Source organism: Ammospiza nelsoni, chromosome 29, assembly GCF_027579445.1.
Source record: "Ammospiza nelsoni isolate bAmmNel1 chromosome 29, bAmmNel1.pri, whole genome shotgun sequence".
Taxonomy (NCBI): Eukaryota; Metazoa; Chordata; class Aves; order Passeriformes; family Passerellidae; genus Ammospiza; species Ammospiza nelsoni.
This window is the reverse complement of record NC_080661.1, coordinates 1713215-1736364: the sequence shown is the minus strand read 5'-3', so window position 1 is coordinate 1736364 and position 23150 is coordinate 1713215. Positions and strand designations below refer to the sequence as shown.

At 53.8% G+C, this 23150-nt stretch overlaps 1 protein-coding gene across 1 annotated transcript; it reads left to right on the top strand.

The window, feature by feature from the left end:
• The first annotated feature begins 19837 nt into the window (after positions 1-19837).
• LOC132085150 (olfactory receptor 14C36-like) lies at positions 19838-20770 on the top strand. The gene has a single exon (XM_059490524.1). It carries the CDS (start codon positions 19838-19840, stop codon positions 20768-20770), a length of 933 nt encoding a protein of 310 aa, XP_059346507.1.
• Positions 20771-23150: the final 2380 nt, after the last annotated feature.

The following is a 23150-nucleotide window of genomic DNA, read 5'->3' as shown; positions in this document are numbered from 1 at the left end:
TTGAAAACTTAGATTATTCCCAAGGGTTTTTCTTGTTCAGGTGTGTTTGGAACAAATATTTATTAACCTTTTACATTGAATTTCTGAACGGAAGACCTCAAGAAAAAAGAGGCCTCTGGAGAAATAAAATTCATCATCAACCTCCAAGTGGCTGAGAACCCATCGCCAACAGAGCAGCAATGAACAGAAATGGGCACAGCTTTTTGGCTGTCACAGCTTTGGCATGGGCCCTGGGCCTGGAGCAGGAGCAGCTCTTGAGGGCCCCAAGGCCGGGGCTCTTGTGCTGCCCTGGGCAGATGGGATGGCAGCAGGGGCTGCAGAGCTCTCAGCACCTCAGCCCGAGGGGAGCAGGGCAGCCAGGGAGGCTCCTTTGGCCTCGGGCAAGCACCTTCCCCCATGGCTGGGGCTGAGTCCTGTGGCAGCTGCAGCTGTGCTGTGCCCTTGCCAGGGGCTGAGGCTGTGGGGCAGTGCCCAGAGCAGCCTGGCCTGAGCAGAGCTGTGGGGCCAGAGCCAGCTGGGATGGGCTGGGGAGAGGCCCTTGGTGCTGCCCAGAGCTCAGGGCAGCTGGCAGAGCTTGCAGAGAGCTGAGCTGGGCTCAGAGAGCCTGTCCCAGAAACCATCAGTGTCCATCTCAGCCTGGCTGAGCGTAGAGGGGCAGGACTCAGGCCATGCCTTATGGGACAGGGCCAGCGCCTGTGCAAGGCATTGCAAACAGGCAAGTGGCCCAGAGAGGAGGCTGCTCTGCGCCCTTGGTGGCATGGACAGAGCAGAGAGGCGGCCCAGGACATTTGCCAGCACCAGCCTCTCTGCCCATGCATTGGCAGGCCTGGCTGCTGAGCCCAGCTTTGGCCTAGGCTGAGTTTGGCTGTGGCCCAGCTCCATCCTCCTGTGGGGCTCAGGGCCTGTTCCCGGCCATGGCCAGCCCTGGCTGCCTCTCTGTTGGCCCAGAGGCCGGCAGAGCCCGGGGCAGGGCGGTCTGTGCAGCCTCACAGGTGCCACGGGCTCTGCAGGAGCTGGCAGAGGCTGCCCAGCAGGGAGGCCATGGGGCACAGAGCCCCAAGGCTGCTGTGGGCACCACGGCACAGGGGCCGTTCCCAGCCGCAATGCTCCTGGCCTGGGCTGGGCCTGCACAGGGGCTGGGCCACCATGGCTGGGCCAGCACAGGGCCACAAAGGGGCCACGCAGCCGCTGCCGGGGCTGACAGCAAGGCCAGGCACACAGAGGGAATTGCTGAGCATGGCCTGCACTGGCCAGACCTGACTGTGCCAAAGGCAGAGCTCAGCTGCCCTTGGGGGCTGCAGGAACATTCCAGAGCCCAAAGAACCTCCATGGCTGTGCTGGAGACCAAGGCTGCAGGAGGGAAATGCAGGGCTGCTGCGGGATGGGGAGGGCATTGAATTCCAGCACACACCTCAGCTCTCTGGCAATCCTGGCACCATTCTGGGCCCTCTTTCAGACTGGAGCAGAGCAGATGTTGATGGGACAGGAGCCCTGCGGGGCTGTCAGGGACCTGCAGCCTGCAAGGTGCTCTGCTCTCCCTCACGTGCTCTCAGAGAGATCCAGTTCCAGCTGGGCACCTCAGGGCACAAGTGGCACTGCCTGTTCATGGGCACACAGCTGATGTCTGTCTGGAAAGTGGCACAGGTTTTAATACCTGTTAGTTTCCTAATATACAAATGGATCTTTGTTACCTGGGTCATTTGAGTACTTTTAAGCCATGACAAATTTTTCCCACCAGGAACAGGAACTTCCTGGAAGTGTAATGATGGCAGAAGAACAAGTACTGATCTTCCTGTGGACTTGTGTCACCAATATCCAGTGTATTACTTCCTCTCAATCTTCCTTCATGTGTTTCCAGCTCTCGTGGTTAGATGGCCATGTCTAAGGATGCCCCTTCACTAGAGCAGCTGGATCGATGCCCACCTTGTTGGTTTTTGATTTCCTCCTCCAGATGCTCTCTGGTCTTTTAAGTGCCTGTCAAATGACTGGTTTCATGCTTTTAGTTGCAGAGAGTTGCCCCATATTTCTGAAGTTCAAATAAATATCATGTTAGTCAACATCTTAATTGTGTTTATATCTATCACTTAATTTTTCCTATGTCTTTGCCTAAAACTGTTATGTACAGAAATCCCTTGGGGATGGGGGACATTTCAGATGCTGCTGGTACATCACAGAGAGCTGAGGAAAGAGCTGTGAGGAATATTAAACTGTTCAAATGTTCGACTGTAGCATTGTGTGTGTTTTATATGGGTTTATTGTAAAGTTGGTTCTTTTTTATAAGTTAATAATTTGATTTGACCCTCAGTTCCCTCCATGTTCTCCCTCCTAATGGTTTGTTTCTCCCACCTGTTGCCTGTCAATCATTGTAACTGTCACCTCTCATGTCAAGAATCTTCTATGTCAATCATCCCTCACCTAGAATATGATTTTTCCCTTCAGCCTTTTCTCTCCTCTGGGCCCTTCCTATTGGTTCAGTTGTGTCCCTCGCTGCTCTCCTGGGTTTTGCTCATTGGCCCCTCGTGTCTCTTCTGTTGCCCCCATCCCCTTTTTAAGTGCCTCCCTAACAGTTTTTACCTGACACCGTCACTGGTCCCACCCGGGCTAAAAAGGCGCCTTGGCATCCACACACTTGTCCACTCCTTCATTCCATTACCTCAGTTCTTCGCAGTCCTGCTCTCGCCTGCATCACCACACGGCAGACGGAGTCACTACTCAGGGGTTCTTGCCGAGAACCTGGGAGTGGTGGGATTCATAGTCTCCACCGGTCACTCCAGGAGCGGCTAGCCAGCCGGTCAGCTCCAGTGGCTGTGGAAGTGAGACTGCGTTCAACGTGTGTTTGTTGGCAAGAAACCTTTCTGTGCCTCTGAGTGTCACCAGGCCCTGAGCCCAAAGGACACAAACCTGATGAGTTGTGGTTCCCACTGCAGGGGCTGCACGTGGACCTTGGCTCTGCACAGGAGAGCTCTTCATCCCCTTTCTCTCTTTTGCTCCCTCTGGGCATGGAGGGAGCTCCTGGCTTCAGCGTGTGACTCATGTGTGCAAAGAGCAAATCTGGGCAGAATCGGGGCAGGGAGGGTTTGGGGGGACCTTGGGATCTGTGCTGGGTTCAGAAGGTTTTCCATTGCTCTGAGACTGTCTGCTGTGGAAAGTGGATTCAATATCCCACAGAGTAATGACTTTTGCATTGATGGAGCTGTGCTTTCCCTTGGCTTTGTTGGCTGACAAGAAATGAACATCCCTCTGTGTCTTGGGCAGCTCCTTCTCCAAGGAAAGCAGGTGGGAGCTGGAGCCAAGGAGCTGAAAGCTGCAGGTGCAGCCTGGGCTGGAGGGAGCTCAGATTTGCACAAGGCCGCTCTGCGTGCCAGGGCTTGAATGGGGGAAATGGTGGGGTGGGGGTAGGGACAGAGTCTGATTGATTGTCAGCCATGAAGGGTCTTGATTTTCATCTCTATACAAACTGCCTGAGGAGGTACTTGGATTCAATGTCAATTGGAGATTGCATATATCAATGAATTAACAGGAAAACAAAACTAAATTGGACCTAAAAAAATGTTTTCTCACTGTCTTTTAAAATATCATGTATTCACTTTGAATACACTACTGGGATCTAGGTAACTACAAATTATTTGGAAACTGAAATAAAATTATTTCGCAGAGGCTTGGCTTGTAAGGTGTTGGAGTGTTATTGAGCCCTGGGACACTGAATTCCTGCACTGAAGAGCTGAAGGCTGAACAAGCCTCTGGAGCAGGAAAATTCAGCAGCAGCCTCCAAGGTGCTGAGGATGTCAGCAGCCCCCACTGAGGCCATCCCTGCCCAGAGACCGTGGGGGAATGGGCAGACAAGAAGAGCGTCCCTGGGGCTGGGGCAGCACAACTCAGAGGCAGCAGCGGCTCCAGCTGGGAAATGGAGTGTGGAATGTGGCTGGGAAAGCCCTGCCTGGCCTGGGCCAAGCAGGACACACAAGCCCTGACTCCTATCTAGTAAAAAACTTTCTCAATGAGAGATTTAAAAGGAATTGCAATTGTTTGTTTCCTCTGAGTTGGACGCAGTGCAGAAATTCTGACAAGAGATCATCAGGAGCTCAAAAGAACAAGACAGCTTTTACTAGTTATATTAGAAAATTATGGAAACTTGGCAAATGGTTTAATATGACATTCAGTGGAAAAAAAACCAAACCCACTTATCAAAGCTTTAAATTGGACCATTCACCTTCACAAACTCTAAGCCTGTGCAGTTTTAAGTTACTCAAGATTTGCAAGAGAACAGAAATAGAAGAAATATACACAGAAAGAGAAAAACAAAAATCATATACAGAAGCACCCACCCTGCTACCAAGTCCTGGATTCCAGGAGTGTTTAGATGGAAATTCCAAGAGGAGGCAGGGTCAAGATGTGTGCTTGCCTTGTGGTCAGCCTTCAATACCCCTTGGTTTCCCTGGGCCCTTCCCCCAGGTGGGACTTGGGCTCATTTGGTCCCTCAGGAGCTGGGCTGGGGCTGCAGAGGTGGCTGTGGAGCATTGCCTGTGCTGTGCCAGGGACTGGCAGACACTGCTGGGCTGGGATAGAGGCTCTGGGGGGATTGGGGTTCCAGGGCACAGCAGCATTGGAGTTCCAGGGCAGGGGAAGGCTGGACCTGCCCTTCCTCCCCTGTGCAAAAATGGTTTGAGCCAACAGTCTCCTCCAGTCTCTCACAACAGGGAATGTTGGAGGTGAATTCCCAATGCCTGGAGGAGAAGGAAAGTTCTATTCCATAGGAAGGAAAACACAGGGCTCCAGTGTTTGGAAGGCAGCTGAGAGCCTCACAAGGCCAAGGCCTGGACGACTTGTCAATAAGGGCAGATTTTGTCTGGGAGCATTCTTTGAATTGAAGGAATTTTGGAGGTGGAAGGCCAGTCTTGGCCATGGGCACCTGGAGAAGCAGGACAGTTCTTTCCACAGGAAGGAAAGCATGGAGCCTTCCCCAGTATTTTGGGGACAGATGGGAAGTGACCCTCATGAAACCACTGGCAGATAGACTTGTCCTGGCAATATTCCTACTGGAACAATCTCTGGATATAGGGAAATTTGGAGGTGAAATCCCAATTCTGGCCATGGGTGCCTGGCGGAAAAGAACAGTTCTTTTCCATTGGGAAGGAAAGCACGGAGTACCAGTGTTTCAGAAGCAGATGACAAAAGAGTCTTAATATTCCAAGGTCAGCTGGACCAGTCAGGCGGCCCCTGGGAGGCCAAACCAGCAAGATCTGTTCCATCTTCCCCTGGTTTTGTGGGGCCCCATGGTGTCACAATGGTGCCTTGGATGACGCCCCACAGTGCCATAATGGTGTTACATGGCTTTGCAAGGGTTCCTCAGGGGTGAAGAGATGGACGAGAATCTTGGCTTCATGATCAGAAGGCTGGATTTATTACTTCATGATATATAATACATTATGACTATACTGAAAGGAATAGAGAGAAAAGTTCAGAAGCTGCTAAGCTAAGAAAAGAATAGGAATAGCAATAAAAAAGAGAGCTCTCTGTGAATCTGTCCCAGAAAGCTTGGTCCTGATTGGCCCTTAATTGTAAACATGGACCATGGGCCAATCATAGGTGCACCTGCTACATTCCACAGCAGCATATAACAATTGTTTACATTCTTCTTCTGGGGCCTCAGCTTCCCAGAAGAGGAAAAATGCAAAGAAAGGACTTTTATGAAAAAATATCAGTGACATATTGGTGTCTTGTTTCCATGGGGTCCAGCAGTGTCACAATGTCCCCTTGGCTCCTCAAGGCCCTGAAGTCTCACAATGGTCCCACTGATTCCATGAGGCTTTGCAGTGTCACAATGGTCCCACTGATTCCATGAGGCCTTGAGGCCTTGCAGTGTCACAATTCTCCCACTGATTCCATGAGGCCTTGCAGTGTCACAGTGCTCTCCGTGGTTCCCCAGGCCCCACAATGTTGCGTGACTCCACTGTTCCATGAGGTCTGCAATGTCACAATGGACCTTAGGACCCCGAGGGTTTGCCGTGTCACAATGGTCTCCTTTGGCTCAACAGTGTCACAATGGACCATTGATGACATGAGGGCCTGCAATGTCACACTGGACCTTTGGTTCCAGGCAGCCCTGCAGTGTCACAAAGGCCTCTTGTTTTCATGAGGCCCCACAGTATCACAATGATTCTCCTGGTTCTTTGGTGACCTCCAGGGTCACAATGGCCTCACTGGTTCCATGAGGACTCACAGTGACACAATGCTTTGGTTATTCCATGGGGCCCCAAAGTGTCACAATGGTCTCCATGATTCCATGGTGCCCCTCGGTGTCACAATGGTCTCCTTCATTCCATGAGGCTGTGAAGTGTCCTGATGATCTCTCCACGGTTCCATGAGGCCCTGCAATGTCACAGTTTGGACCCTTGGCTCCGTGGAGTCTTGCAGTGTCACAATGGCCCCTTGGTTCCATGACACCTCAAAGTGTCACAATGGTCTCCACAGTTTGAGGACTCCCGGCAGTGTCACAATGGACCCTTGGTTTGATGGCGCCTCTCAGTGTCACAATGATCCCTACATTCCATGGACCCACACAGTGTCAGGACAGTCCCCTTGGTTCCATGAGGCCCAGCAATGTCACAGTGGTCTCCATTATTCCTTGATGCCCCACAGTGTCACAATGGTCCCTTGGTCTCACAGGGCCCCACAGTGTCACAATGGTCCCTTGGTCTCACAGGGCCCCACAGTGTGACAATGATCCCTTGGTCTCACAGGGCCCCACAGTGTCACAATGGTCCCTTGGTTCCATGGGCCCTGTGCTGCTGCATTCCCCCCTCCCCTTCTCAGGCCGCCCTGCCAGCTGAGAAATGCTCCTTGGGCCTCGGCCTTGGCCAGCAGCCCCTGGGCTCAGCTCCTCTGCAGCTCATCACAAACACTGTCTGCTCCAGGCACTGCTGCTGCCCAACCAGCTCCTGCTTTCTGTAGGAGTAGCCCTGGGAATTGTGTTTGTTCCCTCAGTGGCACAACATCCCTGTTCTCACACTGCCAAAGAAAGCTATTGGTGCCAAGTGCGGACAGGATGAGCCATTGCTGGGACTGCAGCCCCTCTCTTGGGGCCCTGCAAAGAGCGCTCCAAAAGGAGCCCTTGGAGCTCTCCTGGGCCAGCGACTCCCTCTGAGTGGGGCCTCTCCCAGCCAGGAACTCTCCCGTTTGCTGCACTCGGGGATCCCGAACAACGACGGAGCCTGGGCCGATCCCCCCGCTCCTCCAGGCTCAACCCTTTGCCTGCTGGGGAGATGGCAAAGGATCCACAGGGAGCATTTCCTGTCCTCAGGGGAATTTCTCACAGGTGCCTGGCACTGACTCTTTGTGTCTGTGTGCACACAGGAGTGCCTGTGCTGGGGAAATGTGGCAGAAATGCTGCTCTCTGAGGGGTTGGAGTGCCTTGAATAGCTGAGTCAGTCAGATATCCAGATATCAGTAGGTAAGGACAAGTCACAAGGTCTAAACTAAGTTAAATGCTCCTGAGAGTTGTACTGTTTGTAAGTTGTTAAGTTTAAGTTATTAGCTAAGTTAAGGATTGTTAAGTGTGATTCCTCTGTTGAATTTCTAAGTCATAGGTTTTATTTTGGGTTAAATACTGTTAAGTGCTGCTCTTTCGCTAAATTTTGAAGTTGACGGGATCAGGTAAAGTTTAGGAATAAGTTAAGTCCTTTAAAGTTTGGGCTCTGTTAAGCTTTTAGGCCATATTCCTTTTATCCTTGCCCTCATTGTCCTTGTGTCTCACACACACACAGGGACTGTTCTCGGTTCATTTCTGGTTTTATTGCCTGGATTTGGTTTGGTTTTGTTGTTGCTTTGTTGCCTTGGTGTGCCTTAAATATCCACTCAGGAGCAGAGTGACTCTTGCCAAGGAACTTTGTGCTGCTTGAAATAAACAGGGCCAGGAGACTTCTTCTCCTTTTAATGCCTTTACTATAAGTGATCAGCTCAGGATTGGGCAGCTCGGCGGGGCTGCAGTCCCCGTCGTCTCTCCCAGGGCGACTCAGAGGATGAGGACGACATGCGCAGCTTTGTCCACCAGGGGCAGAGCTGGGGGTCCGGTCCTCGTGGGAGCCTTTAGGGCATCAACACCCTCCGATGTTGGATTGGTCTCAGTCTCAGTTCCTCCCAGACCTGGCCTGGGGGCGCTCGAACGCAGGGTGAGGAACAACAAAGGTTTTCAGCATCTCTGCAGGCCCAGCACTCCACTCCTCTCATCCAGACATCACTCCAATCTCTCAACTCTGAGCTGGCTCGTTGTTTTTGGGGTTTTCTCAGCGCATTCGGAGCGGGGGTCCCACACAGCATGCTGGTCCTTGGAGTATTTTGCACATCCCTCCCCCCCAAAGTCTCTTCTCCTCGCTGTTCGGGAGGTCCCCACCCTTCACTGTCTTAGAGCGGGGCCATTACCTCGCCCCAGCCAGGGCTTTCACTGATACAAAAACAACCATTAACAACAGCGACCTGTAACTACCATAACACAGGCAGAACCCCAGCAGCAACAGTGGTAACCTTTTTCTCACAGAAAAAATCAACAGAATTTTTGTTCACAACATACTGGTCCATATTGGTCCATACTGGTCCATACTGGTTTATACTGGTCCATACTGGTCCATACTGGTCCGTACTGGTCTCTGACCCCTCCCCTCCCCCCCAGGTGCCTCCAGTCCGTTCCAGTACGGTGAGTGACAAACTGGGACAAACTGGGAGGGCCCCAAAATGACCCCAAATGTCCCCAAAATGTCCCTAAAATGTCCCCAGATGGCCCCAAATTGTCCCCAAAATGGCCCCCAAAATGTCCCCAGCAAAGGCAATGAATAAAAATGGATGAAAAAATGGGATTTTGGTCACTGGGGGAGGGCACACGGGGACAGCGGTGGCACCGGGAGGGGACATCGGGGCCATCATGGCCTTGGGGACATCGGGGCATTGGTGGCCTTGGGGACACTGAGGCGATGGTGGCACCAGAAGAGGACACGAGGGCAGCGGTGACACTGAGGTGACAATGGTGGCCCTGGGGACATCAGGGTGACAGTGGCACCAGAAGGTGACACAAGGCCTTGGGGACATTGAGTGATGGTGGCCTTGGGGACACTGAGGCCATGGTGGCACCAGAAGGGGACACAAAGCCAAGGGTGACATTGGGGTGACAGCGACTGTGGGGACATTGAGATGATGGTGGCTTTGGGGACATCGGGTCAGTGGTGGCCTTGGGGACATCGGGGTGAGGGTGGCTCTGGGGACATTGGGACATTGGTGGCCTTGGGGACATCGGGTCACCGGTGGCAGTGGGGACAGGGGGTGAGGGTGGCCCCAGGTCCGGCTGTGTCTGCTCCCCGATGTCCCCGCGTCCCTCAGGTGACCGAGCCCAGGGGACGTCCCCCGGTCCCTGCAGCTGCACGAGGCCGCGGTGGCGGCAGCAACATCCCCACGGTGTCCCCAGAATGTCCCCATCTCCACAACAACATGGTGACCACCACCCCCACGTCCCTCCAGATGCCACCACCACAGGTCCCCTAGGTGCCGATGTCCTCGGTGACGTGGGTGTAGATCTGCGTGGCGCCCCTGAAGCTGGTGGTGGCCACGGAGCCCTCACAGCGCATCACCTGGGTGTCAGGTGGGACCACTAGATGGTGGTGGCACCATGGGGTCAGCAGTGGGACCATGGGATGGGTGGTGGGATCATGGGGTGGTGGTGGGACCATGGGGTCAGCAGTGGGCCCATGAGATGGGTGGTGGGACCATGGGGTGTTTGGGTTGGGTGGGGTTGGAGCCCTCCCAGCACCATCACCTTCCTGCACATGTGGTCAGGGGGTCAGAGGTGGCTCACGTGACCCCAGTTGGCCACCGTGGCCATGTGGTGACCATCATGACCATGGTGGCCGAGCATGACCTGGTGACCCCCCTTGACCACATGATCTTAATGGAACCCCATGACCCCATGACCTTGATGGAACTGCATAACCCCATGACCTCCATGTACCCCCATGACCCCATGACCCTGATGGAGCTCCATAACCACACGGCCTTGATGGAACTCCATAACCCCATGACCCTGATGGAGCTCCATAACCACATGACCCTGATAGAACTTCATAACCCCATAACCTTGATAGAACCCCATAACCCCATTACTTTGATGGACGTCCATAACCCCATAACCCTGATGGAACCCCATAACCCCATGACCCTGATAGACCTTCATAACCACATGACCTTGATGGAACTCCATGACCCCATGGCCCTGATGGACCCCCATAACACCATGACCCTGCTTACTCCCATGATCTTGATGGACCCCCATAACCACATGACCCCATAACCCTGATGGACACCCATAACCACATGTCCTCGTGCGGGATGTCCCTGTGCGGGATGTCCACGTGTGGGATGTCCCAGTGCAGGATGTCCCCGTGCGGGATGTCCCCGTGTGGGATGTCCCTGTGTGGGATGTCCGCGTGTGGGATGTCCGCATGCGGCGCGAAGCCACCGGTGCCCCACAGGAACACCCGGGGCAGCTGGGCCACCACCAGGAGCAGCGTGTCACCCGCCAGGACGGGGTGGCAGGACAGCGGGGACGAGCCTGGGGGAGAGGGGACACGAGTGAGGAGACCTTGGGGACCTTGGAGCTGTTGGAGATGTTGGGGTGATGGGGATCTTGGGGACCTTGGGGAGCTTGGGGACACTGGGGGCCTTGGAGATGTTGGAGACCTTGGGAATCTTGAGGACGCTGGGGACTTTGGGAATATGGAGGTTGTTGGGCACATTGGAGATGTTGGGGACCTTTGGGACCTTGGGGACATTGGAGATGTTGGGCCATTGGAGATGTTGGGGTGATGGGGACAGTGGAGACCTTGGGGACATTGGGATGATGGGGACCTTGGGCACACTGGAGATGTTGGGGTGATGGGACATTGGAGACCTTGGAAAACACTGGGGACATTGGAGATGTTGGGGCAATGGGGACCTTGGGGACCTTGGGGACATCGGAGATGTTGGAGACCTTTGGGACCTTGGGGACATTGGGCACACTGGGGACATCAGGTGCACTGGGGTGATGGGACCTTGGGGACATTGGAGAACATTGGGGACACTGGAGATGTTGGGGTGATGGGACCTTGAGGATACTGAGGACATTGGAGACCCTGGGGACATTGGAGATGTTGGGGTGATGGCACCTTGGGGACATTGGAGATGTTGGGGACCTTGAGGACCTTGGGAGTATGGAGGACACTAGGGACATTGGGATGATGGGGACCTTGGGGACACTGGAGATGTTTGGGACCTTGGAGACCTTGGGGACCTTGCGAATATGGAGGGTGTTGGGGCCGTTGGGGACATTGGGGACCTTGGAGATGTTGGGGTGATGGGGACCTTGGGGACATTGGAAACCTTGGGGACCTTGGAGATGTTTGGACATTGGAGATGTTGGGGTGATGGGACATTGGGGACACTGGAGATGTTGGGGACCTTGGAGATGTTGGGGTGATGGGACGTTGGGACATTGGAAACCTTGGGGACATTGGAGATGTTTGGACATTGGAGATATTGGGGTGATGGGACACTGGGGACATTGGAGATATTGGGGACCTTGGAGATGTTGGGGTGATGGGACGTTGGGGACATTGGAAACCTTGGGGACATTGGAGATGTTTGGACATTGGGGACATTGGGGACACTGGAAATGTTGGGGTGATGGGACACTGGGGACACTGGAGATGTTGGGGTGATGGCACATTGGGGACCTTGGGGACATTGGAGATGTTGGGATGATGGGACCTTGGGGACATCTGAGGACCTTGGGGACCTTGGGGACCTTGGGGACATCTGGGGACATTGGAGACCTTGGGGACCTTGGGGACATCGTTCTCCCCAAGGCCACTTTGGTGTCCCTCAGCCAATCCTGGTGTCCCCAAGGCCATTCCTGGGCTGGCATTGCCACCCTTGGTGTCCCCAAGGCCACTCCTGGAGTGGCATTGCCTCCCTCGGTGTCTCCAAGGCCGTTCCTGGGCTGGTATTGTCACCCTCGGTGTCCTTGGGCTTCATCTTGATGTCCCTCACCCATTTTCACAATTTTTAACCCAATTTTCACCATTTTTAACCCATTTTCACCATTTTAAACCCATTTTTCACCATTTCCCCTCAATATTTTCACCACTTTCCAACCAATTTCCCCATTTTTTCACTATTTTTCCATTTTCACCATTTTTTCCTATTTTTCTCTCTTTTCCCCTCCCTTTTCCCCCTTTTTCCCCTATTTTTTTTCTCATTTCCCCCTAGTTTTTCCCATTTCTCCCCCCGATTTTCCCTGGTTTCCCCCATTTTCCCCATTTTCCTGCAGTTCTTTTCATTTCATCACCATTTTTCCAATTTCCCTCCATTTTTCCCAATTTTCCCCATTTTCCCCCCATTTTTTCCCACATTTTTTTCTGTTTTTTCGTCCTATTTTCCCCCCATTTTTCCCCCATTTTTCCTATTTTTTCCCCATCCCCCCCCCATTTTCCCCTGGCTTTTTTCCTTTTTTTTTCCTCATTTCCCCCCTATTTTTCCCACATTTTTTCCTGTTTTTTCCCCATTTTCCCCCCATTTTTCCATGGTTTTTTTCCTATTTTTTCCCCATTTTTCCTACATTTTTCCACCTGTTTTCCCCTGTTTTTTTCCTATTTTTTCCCCATTTTTCCCACATTTTTTCCTCCCATTTCCCCGATTTTTCCCTGGTTTTTTTCCTATTTTTTCCCCATTTTTTCCCAATTTTTCCCTGTTTTTTTCCTATTTTTTCATCCCATTTCCCACCCATTTTCCCCACATTTTTTCCTATTATTCCTCCCATTTTCACCCCATTTTTCTCTCTTGTCGTGGTTTGACCGGAAATGGGACATCTGGGATATGTTGTTTTTGCTGTGGTCACCAATGGGTGGTCGGATTTTAAGATGAGCACCTGGTTTTACCAGTGGGGTATTGTATCCGCCTCTTGAGACCACAAACCCAAGGAGTTAAAAGCAGGGCTCTTGTCCTTCAGAGCCCTGTTGGGATTTCCAGCGTGAAGGAGTTGGGTCTCCCTCCCCCGGCCCAGTTGCTGGCTGGGCTGGGGGAGGGGAAAGCCACGTGGCCCATCTACGGTAGGCCCGGATTCGGTGGAAGGGTGGGGGAGCATCGAGCGACCTGCTTACCCCCCCGCCTTTTGGAGACGGAGAGAATGCAGCCTGTGCTGGAACTGTTATCTTGAAACTTGATATCATGTGCCGGCAGCACGGCTGGGAGGAGAAGGGGGGCAGCCAGCAGCCCAGTGGCCTGAGAGAGCTTTTAACCCTTGTGGATAGTGAGAACTTCACGGAACATTACCTTTCCTAGGAAAGGGATAAGGGTGGAAGATGAAGGAAGAAACAGGCCAGTAAGGGGGTCTGGCAAAGAGAAAGAGAGATGTTGAAGGAATGGGGGAAGATGGAGTGGCAATTTTGCTGGATTCTTTTGTTGTAGATCCATGGACTGTTTCCTGGTGATACAGAGGCTGCATTGCAGGGGGAAGCGGAGGCTTGGAACCAGGAGAGTTCGGTGTTGAGACCCCTCGGCCCCAGGGGGTATAGAAGAAATGGGGGGGATAAAGGTCCCAGAGATGAGAGTGTGCTCTGCTTGGAACGAGACAAGGCATCCTTAAAACGGTCCACCCTGAAAGCAGGCCTCTGCCTCATCCCATGCCTGGTGGTGAGAGCACCTTGGCATGGAAAGAAGATGTCATGAGATAGCAGGACTCCGGGCAGCACTAATGTGACAAGAAGTCCGTGGTACAAGGAAGGACTCCGTCTACTCTTCATGAGCTGAAGATTTGATTTCCTAAAGGGTGGTGCCAGACCGAGTGTGGATAATTTTGGGAAATGAATTGTACTGGGGATTTGGAGGAGGAGGGGGAAGTGTTTCTGTGTAGTTTTCATTCTCCTAGTGGTTTTTTTTTTTTGTGTGTGTGTGTAGTTTAGTAATTGTGTGTGTAGTTTAGTTAATAAACTTTTCTTTATGTTTAAGTTGGAGCCTGCTTTGCTTATTTCGTGGTCACATCTCACAGCAGACCTCAGGGAGGAGGTATACTCATGGGGGCTCTGGCTTTGCCAGGCCCAAACCATAACACGGGAATTCGTCAAACTGAAGGGAGGGAAGTTCCAGTGGGTGATCCCAGCTGCATTGGGAATGTGGGTCTGTCAACGATCCGGGGAAAGCCCATGTGTACCCCTTGACAAACTCGATCATTCTACTGACTTTTGTGTCCAAGTTTTAATTGTCCCCAGAGTCCTGTATCGCCAGGAAGAAGAGGTGTACCGCTTGTTCGAGGAACCCGACCGGCTCCACAAACGAGAAGTGATAACAGGCATCACCATCGCAATGCTCCTCGGTTGAGGAGCTACCAGTGCTGCCACAGGCATCTCGGCCCTTGCAACACAACATCAAGGACTGGCACAATGCAGATGACTGTCAATGAGGACTTGCAGAGGATCGAGAAATCCATTTCTTCCCTAGAAAAATCCCTTTCCTCGCTCTCAGAGGTTGTCCTCCAAAACAGGCGAGGACTGGACCTTTTGTTCATGCAGCAAGGAGGCCTGTGTGCCGCCTTGAAAGAGGAATGCTGCTTTTATGCGAACCACACCGGAGTCGTGAGAGACTCCATGGCTGAACTGAGAAACTGACTAAACCTAAGAAAAATGGACAGAGAAGCTCAACAGGGCTGGTTCGAGTCATGGTTCAACCAGTCCCCATGGCTCACCACCCTGATTTCTACCCTAATAGGCCCACTCGCTATAATCTTACTAACCCTAATCTTCGGGCCTTGCATATTAAACAAACTGGTGCTATTCGTTAAAAAGCGTTTAGAAACGGTTAACATTATGTTTGTCGAGCGCCGACAATTACTTTAAGGGGTGCCAGTTACTAACACACTTACAATTTTATACTAATTTTACTAACCCATGAAATTTTGTAACCTCTACATTTTATAACTTTATACGATTTTTACTAATCATGAGGCAGGGGGGGGAAATGTGGAGAGTTAGGGATCTGCGTGCAGAAGAAATCGGGCTGTACGGTCAGTCAGAACATCCCCGCCCCTGCAGTCAGACCTTTGCTCCGTACCTGGCCACACCCAGCCGGATGTGAGCAGAAGGAAATGACACTGACTGCCCAAGCTATAAAAACCCTTGTGACCCCTCAATAAACGCCATTTGCTGTCCACCACGTTGGTGTCAGGAGCATATGGACTGAGTGACCCTGGGGTTTGGGCCACCATGCCGCACTAAGAACCAGGTTGCCACATCTTGAGAAGGCAACAGGGTCAATGTGCTTTTCTTTCTTATGGGAAAAAAGCACCTTTCACATCCAGGCACCCATGACCAAAGTTGGGAATCCACCTCCAGAATTCCCTATAACCAAGGATTTCTCCCACACAAAAGCTGCCAGGAGAGACAGGTCTGGCTGGCCTTGGTTTCTGAAGAGCTCTTTCTCATCTGCCTTTGAAACGCTGGGGCTCTGTACTTTCCATCTTACTGAAAAGAACTCTTCTTCCTATCCTGGTGCCCATGGCCAAATCTGAGATTCCACCTCCAAAATTCCCTATATGGAAGGATTTCCCCCAGATGAAAGGTGCCAGGAGAGAAAGGTCTGGCTGAGTTGGCCTCTCAGGAGCCTTCTCTCTCTGCTTCTGCCCCTGAAACACTTGGGCTCTGTGCTTTCCTTCCTGTGGAAAAAACCATCCTAGATATCATAGATATATGCAGAAATGGCCAAAATTGGGATTCCACCTGCAAAATTCCCTATATCCAAGGGCTGCTTTCAGACCGAAGCTGCCAGGACAGAGAGCTCTGGCTGGCCTTGGCCTCTGATGGCCGCCTTTCATCTGGCCCTGAAACACCGGTGTTCCATGCTTTCCTTCCTATGGAAAAGAACCGTCCTTCTTCTCCAGTCATCAATGTCCAAAAGTGGTATTCCACCTCTACAATTTCCTATATTCAGAGATTGCTCCCAGACAAAATCTGCCAGACCCATCTAATCTGGCTGCCCTTGGCCTCTGATGGCTACCCCTCATCTGCCCCTAGAACACTGGGGCTTGGTTGCTTCCTTCCTATGGACACCACTGGGACACTGTGAGGACCTGGTGGAACCATGGAGACCATTGTGACACTTAGAGATACCATGGTGACACCGTGGGGCTTCATGGAACCAAGAGACCACCATGGCTCTGTGGGGCCTCGTGGGACCATGGAGACCATTAGGACCCTTCATGGCCTCATGTAACCACGAGGCCATTGTGACACCTCAAGGCCTCATGGAAGCAACAGGACACTGGGACATTGTGGGGCCTCATAGAACCAGGAACATGGAACAACTCTGGCTGATTTGGCCTCCCAGGGGGGACCTGACAGGTCTGGCTGATCTTGGAATGTAAAGGGCTGCCTCTCATCTGCCCATGAAACACTGGGGCTCCATGCTTTCCTTCCTATGGAAAGAACTGTCTCTCTTTTCAGAACCCCATGGATAAAATTGGTATTCCCCATTAAAAATTTCCTGTATGCAAGGGTATTCGCAGAAGAAAAACCTGCCAAATCTGCCTGGCCTGGGCTTCTGGTGGTCACATCTCATCTTCCTTGGAAGCACAAGGGCTCTGTGCCTGCCTTCCTATGGAAAAGAACTGGCCTTGTCCAGGGGCCATGGCAAAAATTGGAATTTGGTTGCCAAAATTCCATCTCTCCTGGGATTGCTCCCAGACAAAAGCTGGCCGGATAGACAGCTCTGCCTGGTCTTGACCTCTGGTGATATTCTGAGACTATGAGCAGAATGTTTTCATCTGAAAACACCTTGGAGAGGGCGGAAATATCTCCCAGGCTGGGATTTGCAGGCCTCAAGAACATAATTCATGTATGGAGGCTGATGTGCCAGGGCTCACCTGTGAAGAGACTGAGGATAGAACAGCAGTGTCCTGGAAGGGCTGGAAGGATGGATTAGGAAAAGGTGGAGCTTTTTCTCCATAATGGGAAACAGCCAGATAGAGAAATTATACCACAAATGCAGAAGGGGAGACCAAGACTGGACATGAGGAGATGAGAATTTCCCTCCCAGGGCAGGGCTGTGGTGCAACACATCCCCCAGAAGGAGCCTGGGTCAGCCCCAGGCTTTGTGTGGGCAGGCAGGAGGCAGAGCTGTCAGCAAAGGAAGGGCCCGGCCAGGTGGGGCAGCCGGGCGATGCTGACAGCCTGCAGGACAGAGGCGCAGGGCAGGGACACCGTAGGGCAGCCTGGACTGCACAGGGCACAGGGATGGGCAGCAGCTGCAAGACAGCCCTGCCAGAGCCAACTTGGGCAGCACTTTGGCCATGGCTGCTGGCCCTGGGCCTGGTGCCATGAGGGGACAAGTGACCCTTGCAGGGCTGGGGCCTCATTGCCTCCTTATCCCTGCTCAGCAGCCTGGCAGGGGCCGCCCCATGCCTCCTGCCCTTGCCATTGCACATCCCCACATGCCAGTGCCCATCCTGGGAAGAGCCCTGAGCAAGGAGGGAGGGACAGGATCTGCCTGGCCAGGGGCTGGGGCTCAGGCCTTGGCCCTTTGCATTCCTAAAACACATCCAGCCTTGCTCAGCACCAGAGACACCTTTGCCTTCTTTGTCCCCAGATGTCACCACTGCCTCCAGTGTTCTGCTCTAAGTGGAACCTGGGGACACTTTCCCAGTCGTGTCTCTCCACAGAACCCATTACAACTTTTTTTAAGTTCAGTGTTTTGATTTAACTTTGAGTTCTTGAGAAGTTTTTTGAATGCTCTCTCAGGGACTGAGTCTGATGTAAAAAACACCCAAGCCCCAAGAGGCTCATTAAAGTCCTTGTGCTGTGTCTGTGCTGCTGAGCTTTAAAGGAACAGCTCTTCCCAGTGCCAGCTCCTCTCCCAGCCCAGCAGGGCTGAGGGCTCTGCCTGCAGGCACTGAGGGGACAGGAGCCAGGCAGAGACAGGCTGAAGGCAATCAGGATTGGGAAGACATTGAGCTGAGACTTCACTTGGGGAAAGATCTTCACAGCCCTGTGCATGGTGAGTGTGTGGGTACAGGGCAATGTCCCCTGTGCTCCTGGAGGGATCTCCTGAAGCCAGCACACCTGACAGCCTGGGGGATGTGTCAGGAGGACTCTTCGAGTTTCTCTGTGGCACAGGAGGAGGACGAGGAGAAGGAGGATGTCCTGCAGAGCAGTACTGCCCTGGGCACCATCAGAGGGACAGGGCAGGATGGCTCCTGCTGCCAGGGACGGCTGCAGGGGGTGAAGCTGGGGCTGCAGCCAGGGCCGCCCAGAGCTCCAGCTCATGCCCTGCTCACTTCTGAGAGGACTTGTCATGAACTCATTCAGGGCAGGAGTTTCCTACTTGGGTCTCTGCTTTCCTGAATCTGTGCTTCCACTTTTCCCTGGCTCAGCTTGGGGGCAATGGAAACTCAGCTGTTCATGGCAGAGCAGGGGCTGGGAGTCTTAAATCATCACCCTGAAGATTCCTGGGTACGTCAGCAAGTGCCTGCACCTGCCCAGCCTCCAGATCCATGCAGCGTCAGCTTTCCATGGTGCCCAGGCTGGGGGAGCTGTTCTTTAATCCCTGCAGGGCCCAGCAGCTGCAGGCCAGGGCTGGCCCAGGGGCTGGGCTGGGCTCTGGCAGCTCTGGCAGGGAAGGAGCCCAGGGCCACAGGAGCAGCTGGGGCTGGGACAGCTCCAGCAGCAGACCCGTGGGCAGGCAGGGAGGGAGGCAGTGCTGAGGGAAGCCCTGTTGCAGGGCAGATGTGGCACCTGCTGGGCCTGCCCTGCAGGGCACACACTGCCCTGAGCAGCACAGCTCTTGTGTCCCCTTGCAGACAGCACAGCCCTCAGCCCGGGGGCTCGGGGCCCTCAGTCCCTCCTGGGCCGGCAGAGCAGCCCCAGAGATGAAGGGCATCTCTGCGGCTGTGTGCCCATTCCCTGCTGACCAGGGCCTGAGGGCCACTGTCCTGCCCTGCTGCTGCCTGGCAGGGGCTGGGCAGGGCTGGCCAGGGAAAGGCTTTTCCTCAGGCCTGGCTCTCTCTCTCTCCTTGCCTTGCCCAGGTGCTGCTGGCATTGCTGAGGGGCTCTCTGCAATGGCAGTTCCAGCTGTTGGGCCAGGCCCAGTGCTTTGGCTCCTCCTGTGCAGGCTGAGCACAGCAATGGGGTGTCCCAGCTCCCTGTGCCCGGGCAGCTCTGGGCAGGGCAGCCTTGGAGGCTGGCAATGAGCCCACTGTCCTGACTCTGGGAAAGGCGGGAGCCACTTTGTGTGCCAGGGATCCCTCTGCTCTCAGCTGTGTCTCCTGGCTGTTTAGGCTAACATGGGAGTGGATTTGAGAAAGGTCTAAGTCCAGAGCAGCTGGAAAATGTCGCCTGGACAGAGCAGCTCCCCTCAGTCTGCAGTAAGCCTCAGACAATCCTCCTGCCTCTCTGGACTCTCTGTTCTCCGTCTGTGCAGCAGAATCTCTCATTCTGCCTCCTGCAATCCCCATCCATTCACCCACGCAGCTCCTCTGCTTTAGGAGAAGATTCTTTACCCAAGTCCAAACACCAGGACTGGACCCGGCTTTCACTGTTCCCCTGCACTAACTGGGGGTCAGGGCTGACTCCCGGATGTCCTGCAGGCCAAGGTTCAGCTCCTGACACAACATTGGCCAGCAGCAACACAGGTGAAGGAAGGTCTCCTAGATATAGACAAGGGGATGTGTTTAGTGGCAGGAAAGGGTCTATGAAAAAGGGCTTTGACTCTTCTGGAGAAATCTCCCCTCAATTATCACTGTCATTCCAAAGGTTCTAATGTCCAGAGACAGCAAATGTCCAACAGCAGCTCCATCAGGCACTTCCTCCTGCTGGCATTGGCAGACACGCGGCAGCTGCAGCTCCTGCACTTCTGCCTCTTGCTGGGCGTCTCCCTGGCTGCCCTCCTGGGCAACGGCCTCATCATCAGCGCCGTAGCCTGCGGCCACCACCTGCACATGCCCATGTTCTTCTTCCTGCTCAACCTGGCCATCAGTGACCTGGGCTTCATCTGCACCACTGTCCCCAAAGCCATGCACAATTCCCTCTGGGATACCAGCACCATCTCCTACACAGGATGTGCTGCACAGGTCTTCCTGTTTGTATTTTTCATTTCAGCAGAGTTTTCCCTCCTGACTATCATGTGCTACGACCGCTACGTGTCCATCCACAAACCCCTGCACTACGGGACCCTCCTGGGCAGCAGAGCTTGTGCCCACATGGCAGCAGCTGCCTGGGCCAGTGCCTTTCTCTATGCTCTCATGCACACAGCCAATACATTTTCCCTGCCCCTGTGCCATGGCAATGCCCTGGGCCAGTTCTTCTGTGAAATCCCCCAGATCCTCAAGCTCTCCTGCTCCAAATCCCACCTCAGGGAACTTGGCCTCATTGTGGTTGGTGTATCCTTAGGTTTTGGCTGTTTTGTGTTCATTGTTTTTTCCTATGTGCAGATCTTCAGGGCTGTGCTGAGGATCCCCTCTGAGCAGGGATGGCACAAAGCCTTTTCCACCTGCCTCCCTCACCTGGCCGTGGTCTCCCTGTTTCTTAGCACTGCCTTTTTTGCCTACCTGAAGCCCCACTCCATCTCCTCCCCATCCCTGGATCTGGCCCTGTCAGTTCTGTACTCGGTGGTGCCTCCAGCCCTGAACCCCCTCATCTACAGCCTGAGGAACCAGGAGTTCAAGTCTGCAGTGTGGAGACTGATGAATGGATGTTTTCAGAAACATTAAACTGCTGGAAAATTTCTGCAAATCACTTGCAATAAAAGTCATCTCTGATACTACGTGGGTGTGGTGGTTTATTTGTTTTTCTCTTTTTATTTCTTTTAGTTTTTTATAATTGCAACAAAGAAGGTCATTGTTTGTGCCATTTCTCATTTTGCTTCTCTCCACCTTCACTGTGGCTGCAGGCTGTGCCAATGAGGAGCTGGGCTCTCAGTGGCATTAGACAGAATAAAGGATCTCCCAGAAAAGTTTTCACCACAGATGCCCGTTTTGTTTCCTTCTCTGGAGCTGCAGCAGCAATGTCTGTGTGCAGAGCTGGGGGCAGATCAGGGCTGGCACAGCAGCTGTGCCCAGCAGCAGCAGCACTTGGTGTTGCCAGTGCTGCTTCCATGGCCCTGCCCCGCTGCCCCGGTGGCCCTGGTGTTGCTGTAGGGCCTGAGTGCTCTCAGGGCCGGGCACAGCCCTGGGGGTGGCAGTGCCAGGGCTGCAGCAGGGACAGGCCATGGGCACTGCTGGGGCAGTGCTGACGCCTCAGGCCAGGCCCTGGGGGCTCCAGGCTTCTTGCTCACGCTCTCTCAAGAACACACCCAGGCCAGTGCTCAGCACAGAAAAGCCCCGTGAGCAGCCCCAGGCTGGCCGTGGGCAGGCTGAGGGCAAACAGCATGGCTGGGGCTCTGCAAGGGCCCTGGGGCAGACGGGAAGGAGCAGCAGAGCAGGGGCTGATCCATCCCCAGTGCCCTGCACAGCCCAGAGCAGTGTCCCAGAGCATTCTCATGGAGCTGCCAACAACATCCCCCCTCTACAGCCCTGGCCTCTCCCCCAGCTCACACAGGTGCCCCATCCTTGCACATACAGACACGGCAGCACTGGCTCAGCAGCCCCTGTTTGCATTGCACAGAGCAGGGGGAGCACAACCATGCTGTTGCTGTGGGGACATGAACCTGAGGGAGCACAAATGCCATCAGTCCCTGGGGCCAGCAAGGGCTGGGGGACAGCAGGGAAACCACTCAGCTTTGTCCTGGCCTCTGCAGTCAGCCAGAAAGTTTGTTCCCATCAGCTGGGAGTTTCCTGTCCCACTGCAGACGCTGTTGCTCAGAGCCAGGGCTTCCTGGCAGCCACCCCCAAACTGCCCTGAGCATTTCCTTGGCTTTACCTTTGCTTTCGTTCTTTTTTCCTGACCCAGATTTCTTCCTCTCCCATTCCTGTCCTCTCCCCTGCAAACATCCCATCCCTGTTTTCCCTTCCCTCTCTGGCCCCACTCCCCATTGCAGCTCCTGACTCGGCACCTTGGGAATGTCCCTTGGGCAGCAGGATCATCCTACAAGTGCTGCAGGACTTGTCTGCATGCTCCTGCAGTGCCTCCTCCTGCTCCCTTGCCAGAGGCACCCCAGGCCAGGGGGGCACATCTGGGCTGCTGTGTCTGGCTCTGAGGCTCCCTGTTCTGGGCAGTGAGGAGGAGCTGCAGAGGCTCTGCAGGACTGACAGGATGGGCTTTGGGGCTGGCAGGAGAAGCTGAGGGACCTGGACTGCTGGAGCTCCTGAAGAGGAGGCCCAGGGCTCCTCCTGAAACTGCTCCAAGGGTGGTTCCAGAGAATCCCAGAATCAGCAAGGTTAGAAAAGACCTTGGAGATCATCAAGTCCAACCTGTGCCCTGACACTGCTTTGTCTCCCTGACCTCCTCTTCTCCAGGATAAACAACCCCAGCTCCCTCAGCCACTCCTCACAGGACTTGTGTTCCAGACCCCTCACCAGCCTTGTTGCCCTTCTCTGGACACACTCCAGGCCCTCCATGTCCTTCCTAATTAGGGGGGGCCCAGAACTGGACACAGCACTCAAGGTGCTGCCCAAGCAGTGCTGAGCACAGGGAAAGAATCCTTGCCCTGCTCCTGCTGGCCACACCATTCCTGATGCAGGCCAGGAGCCATTGGCCTTCTTGCCCACCTGGGCACATTGCTGCCTCATGTCCAGCCTGCTGTCCATCAGTGCCCCCAGGCCCCTTTCTGCCTGGCTGCTCTCCAGCCACTCTCTCCCCAGCCTGTAGCGCTGCAGGGGTTGTTGTGGCCAAAGTGCAGGACCTGGCACTTGGTCTTAATAAACCTCACCTTGTTGGATTTGGGCCCTGGATCCAGCCTATCCAGGGCCCTCTGCAGAACCCTCCTACCCTCCATCAGATCCACACTCACACCCACCTTGGTGTCATCTGCAGATTTGCTGATGTTGGACACAATCCCCTCATCCAGACCATTCCATGCAGACATTGGAATCCACGCTGGCTGGCTCTGATCCCTCGGCCATCCTGTGGGTGCCCTGTGATGGCACTCAGGGTGATCTGTTCCATAACCTTGCCGGGCACCCAGCTCAGGCTGACAGGCCTGGAGTTCCCCAG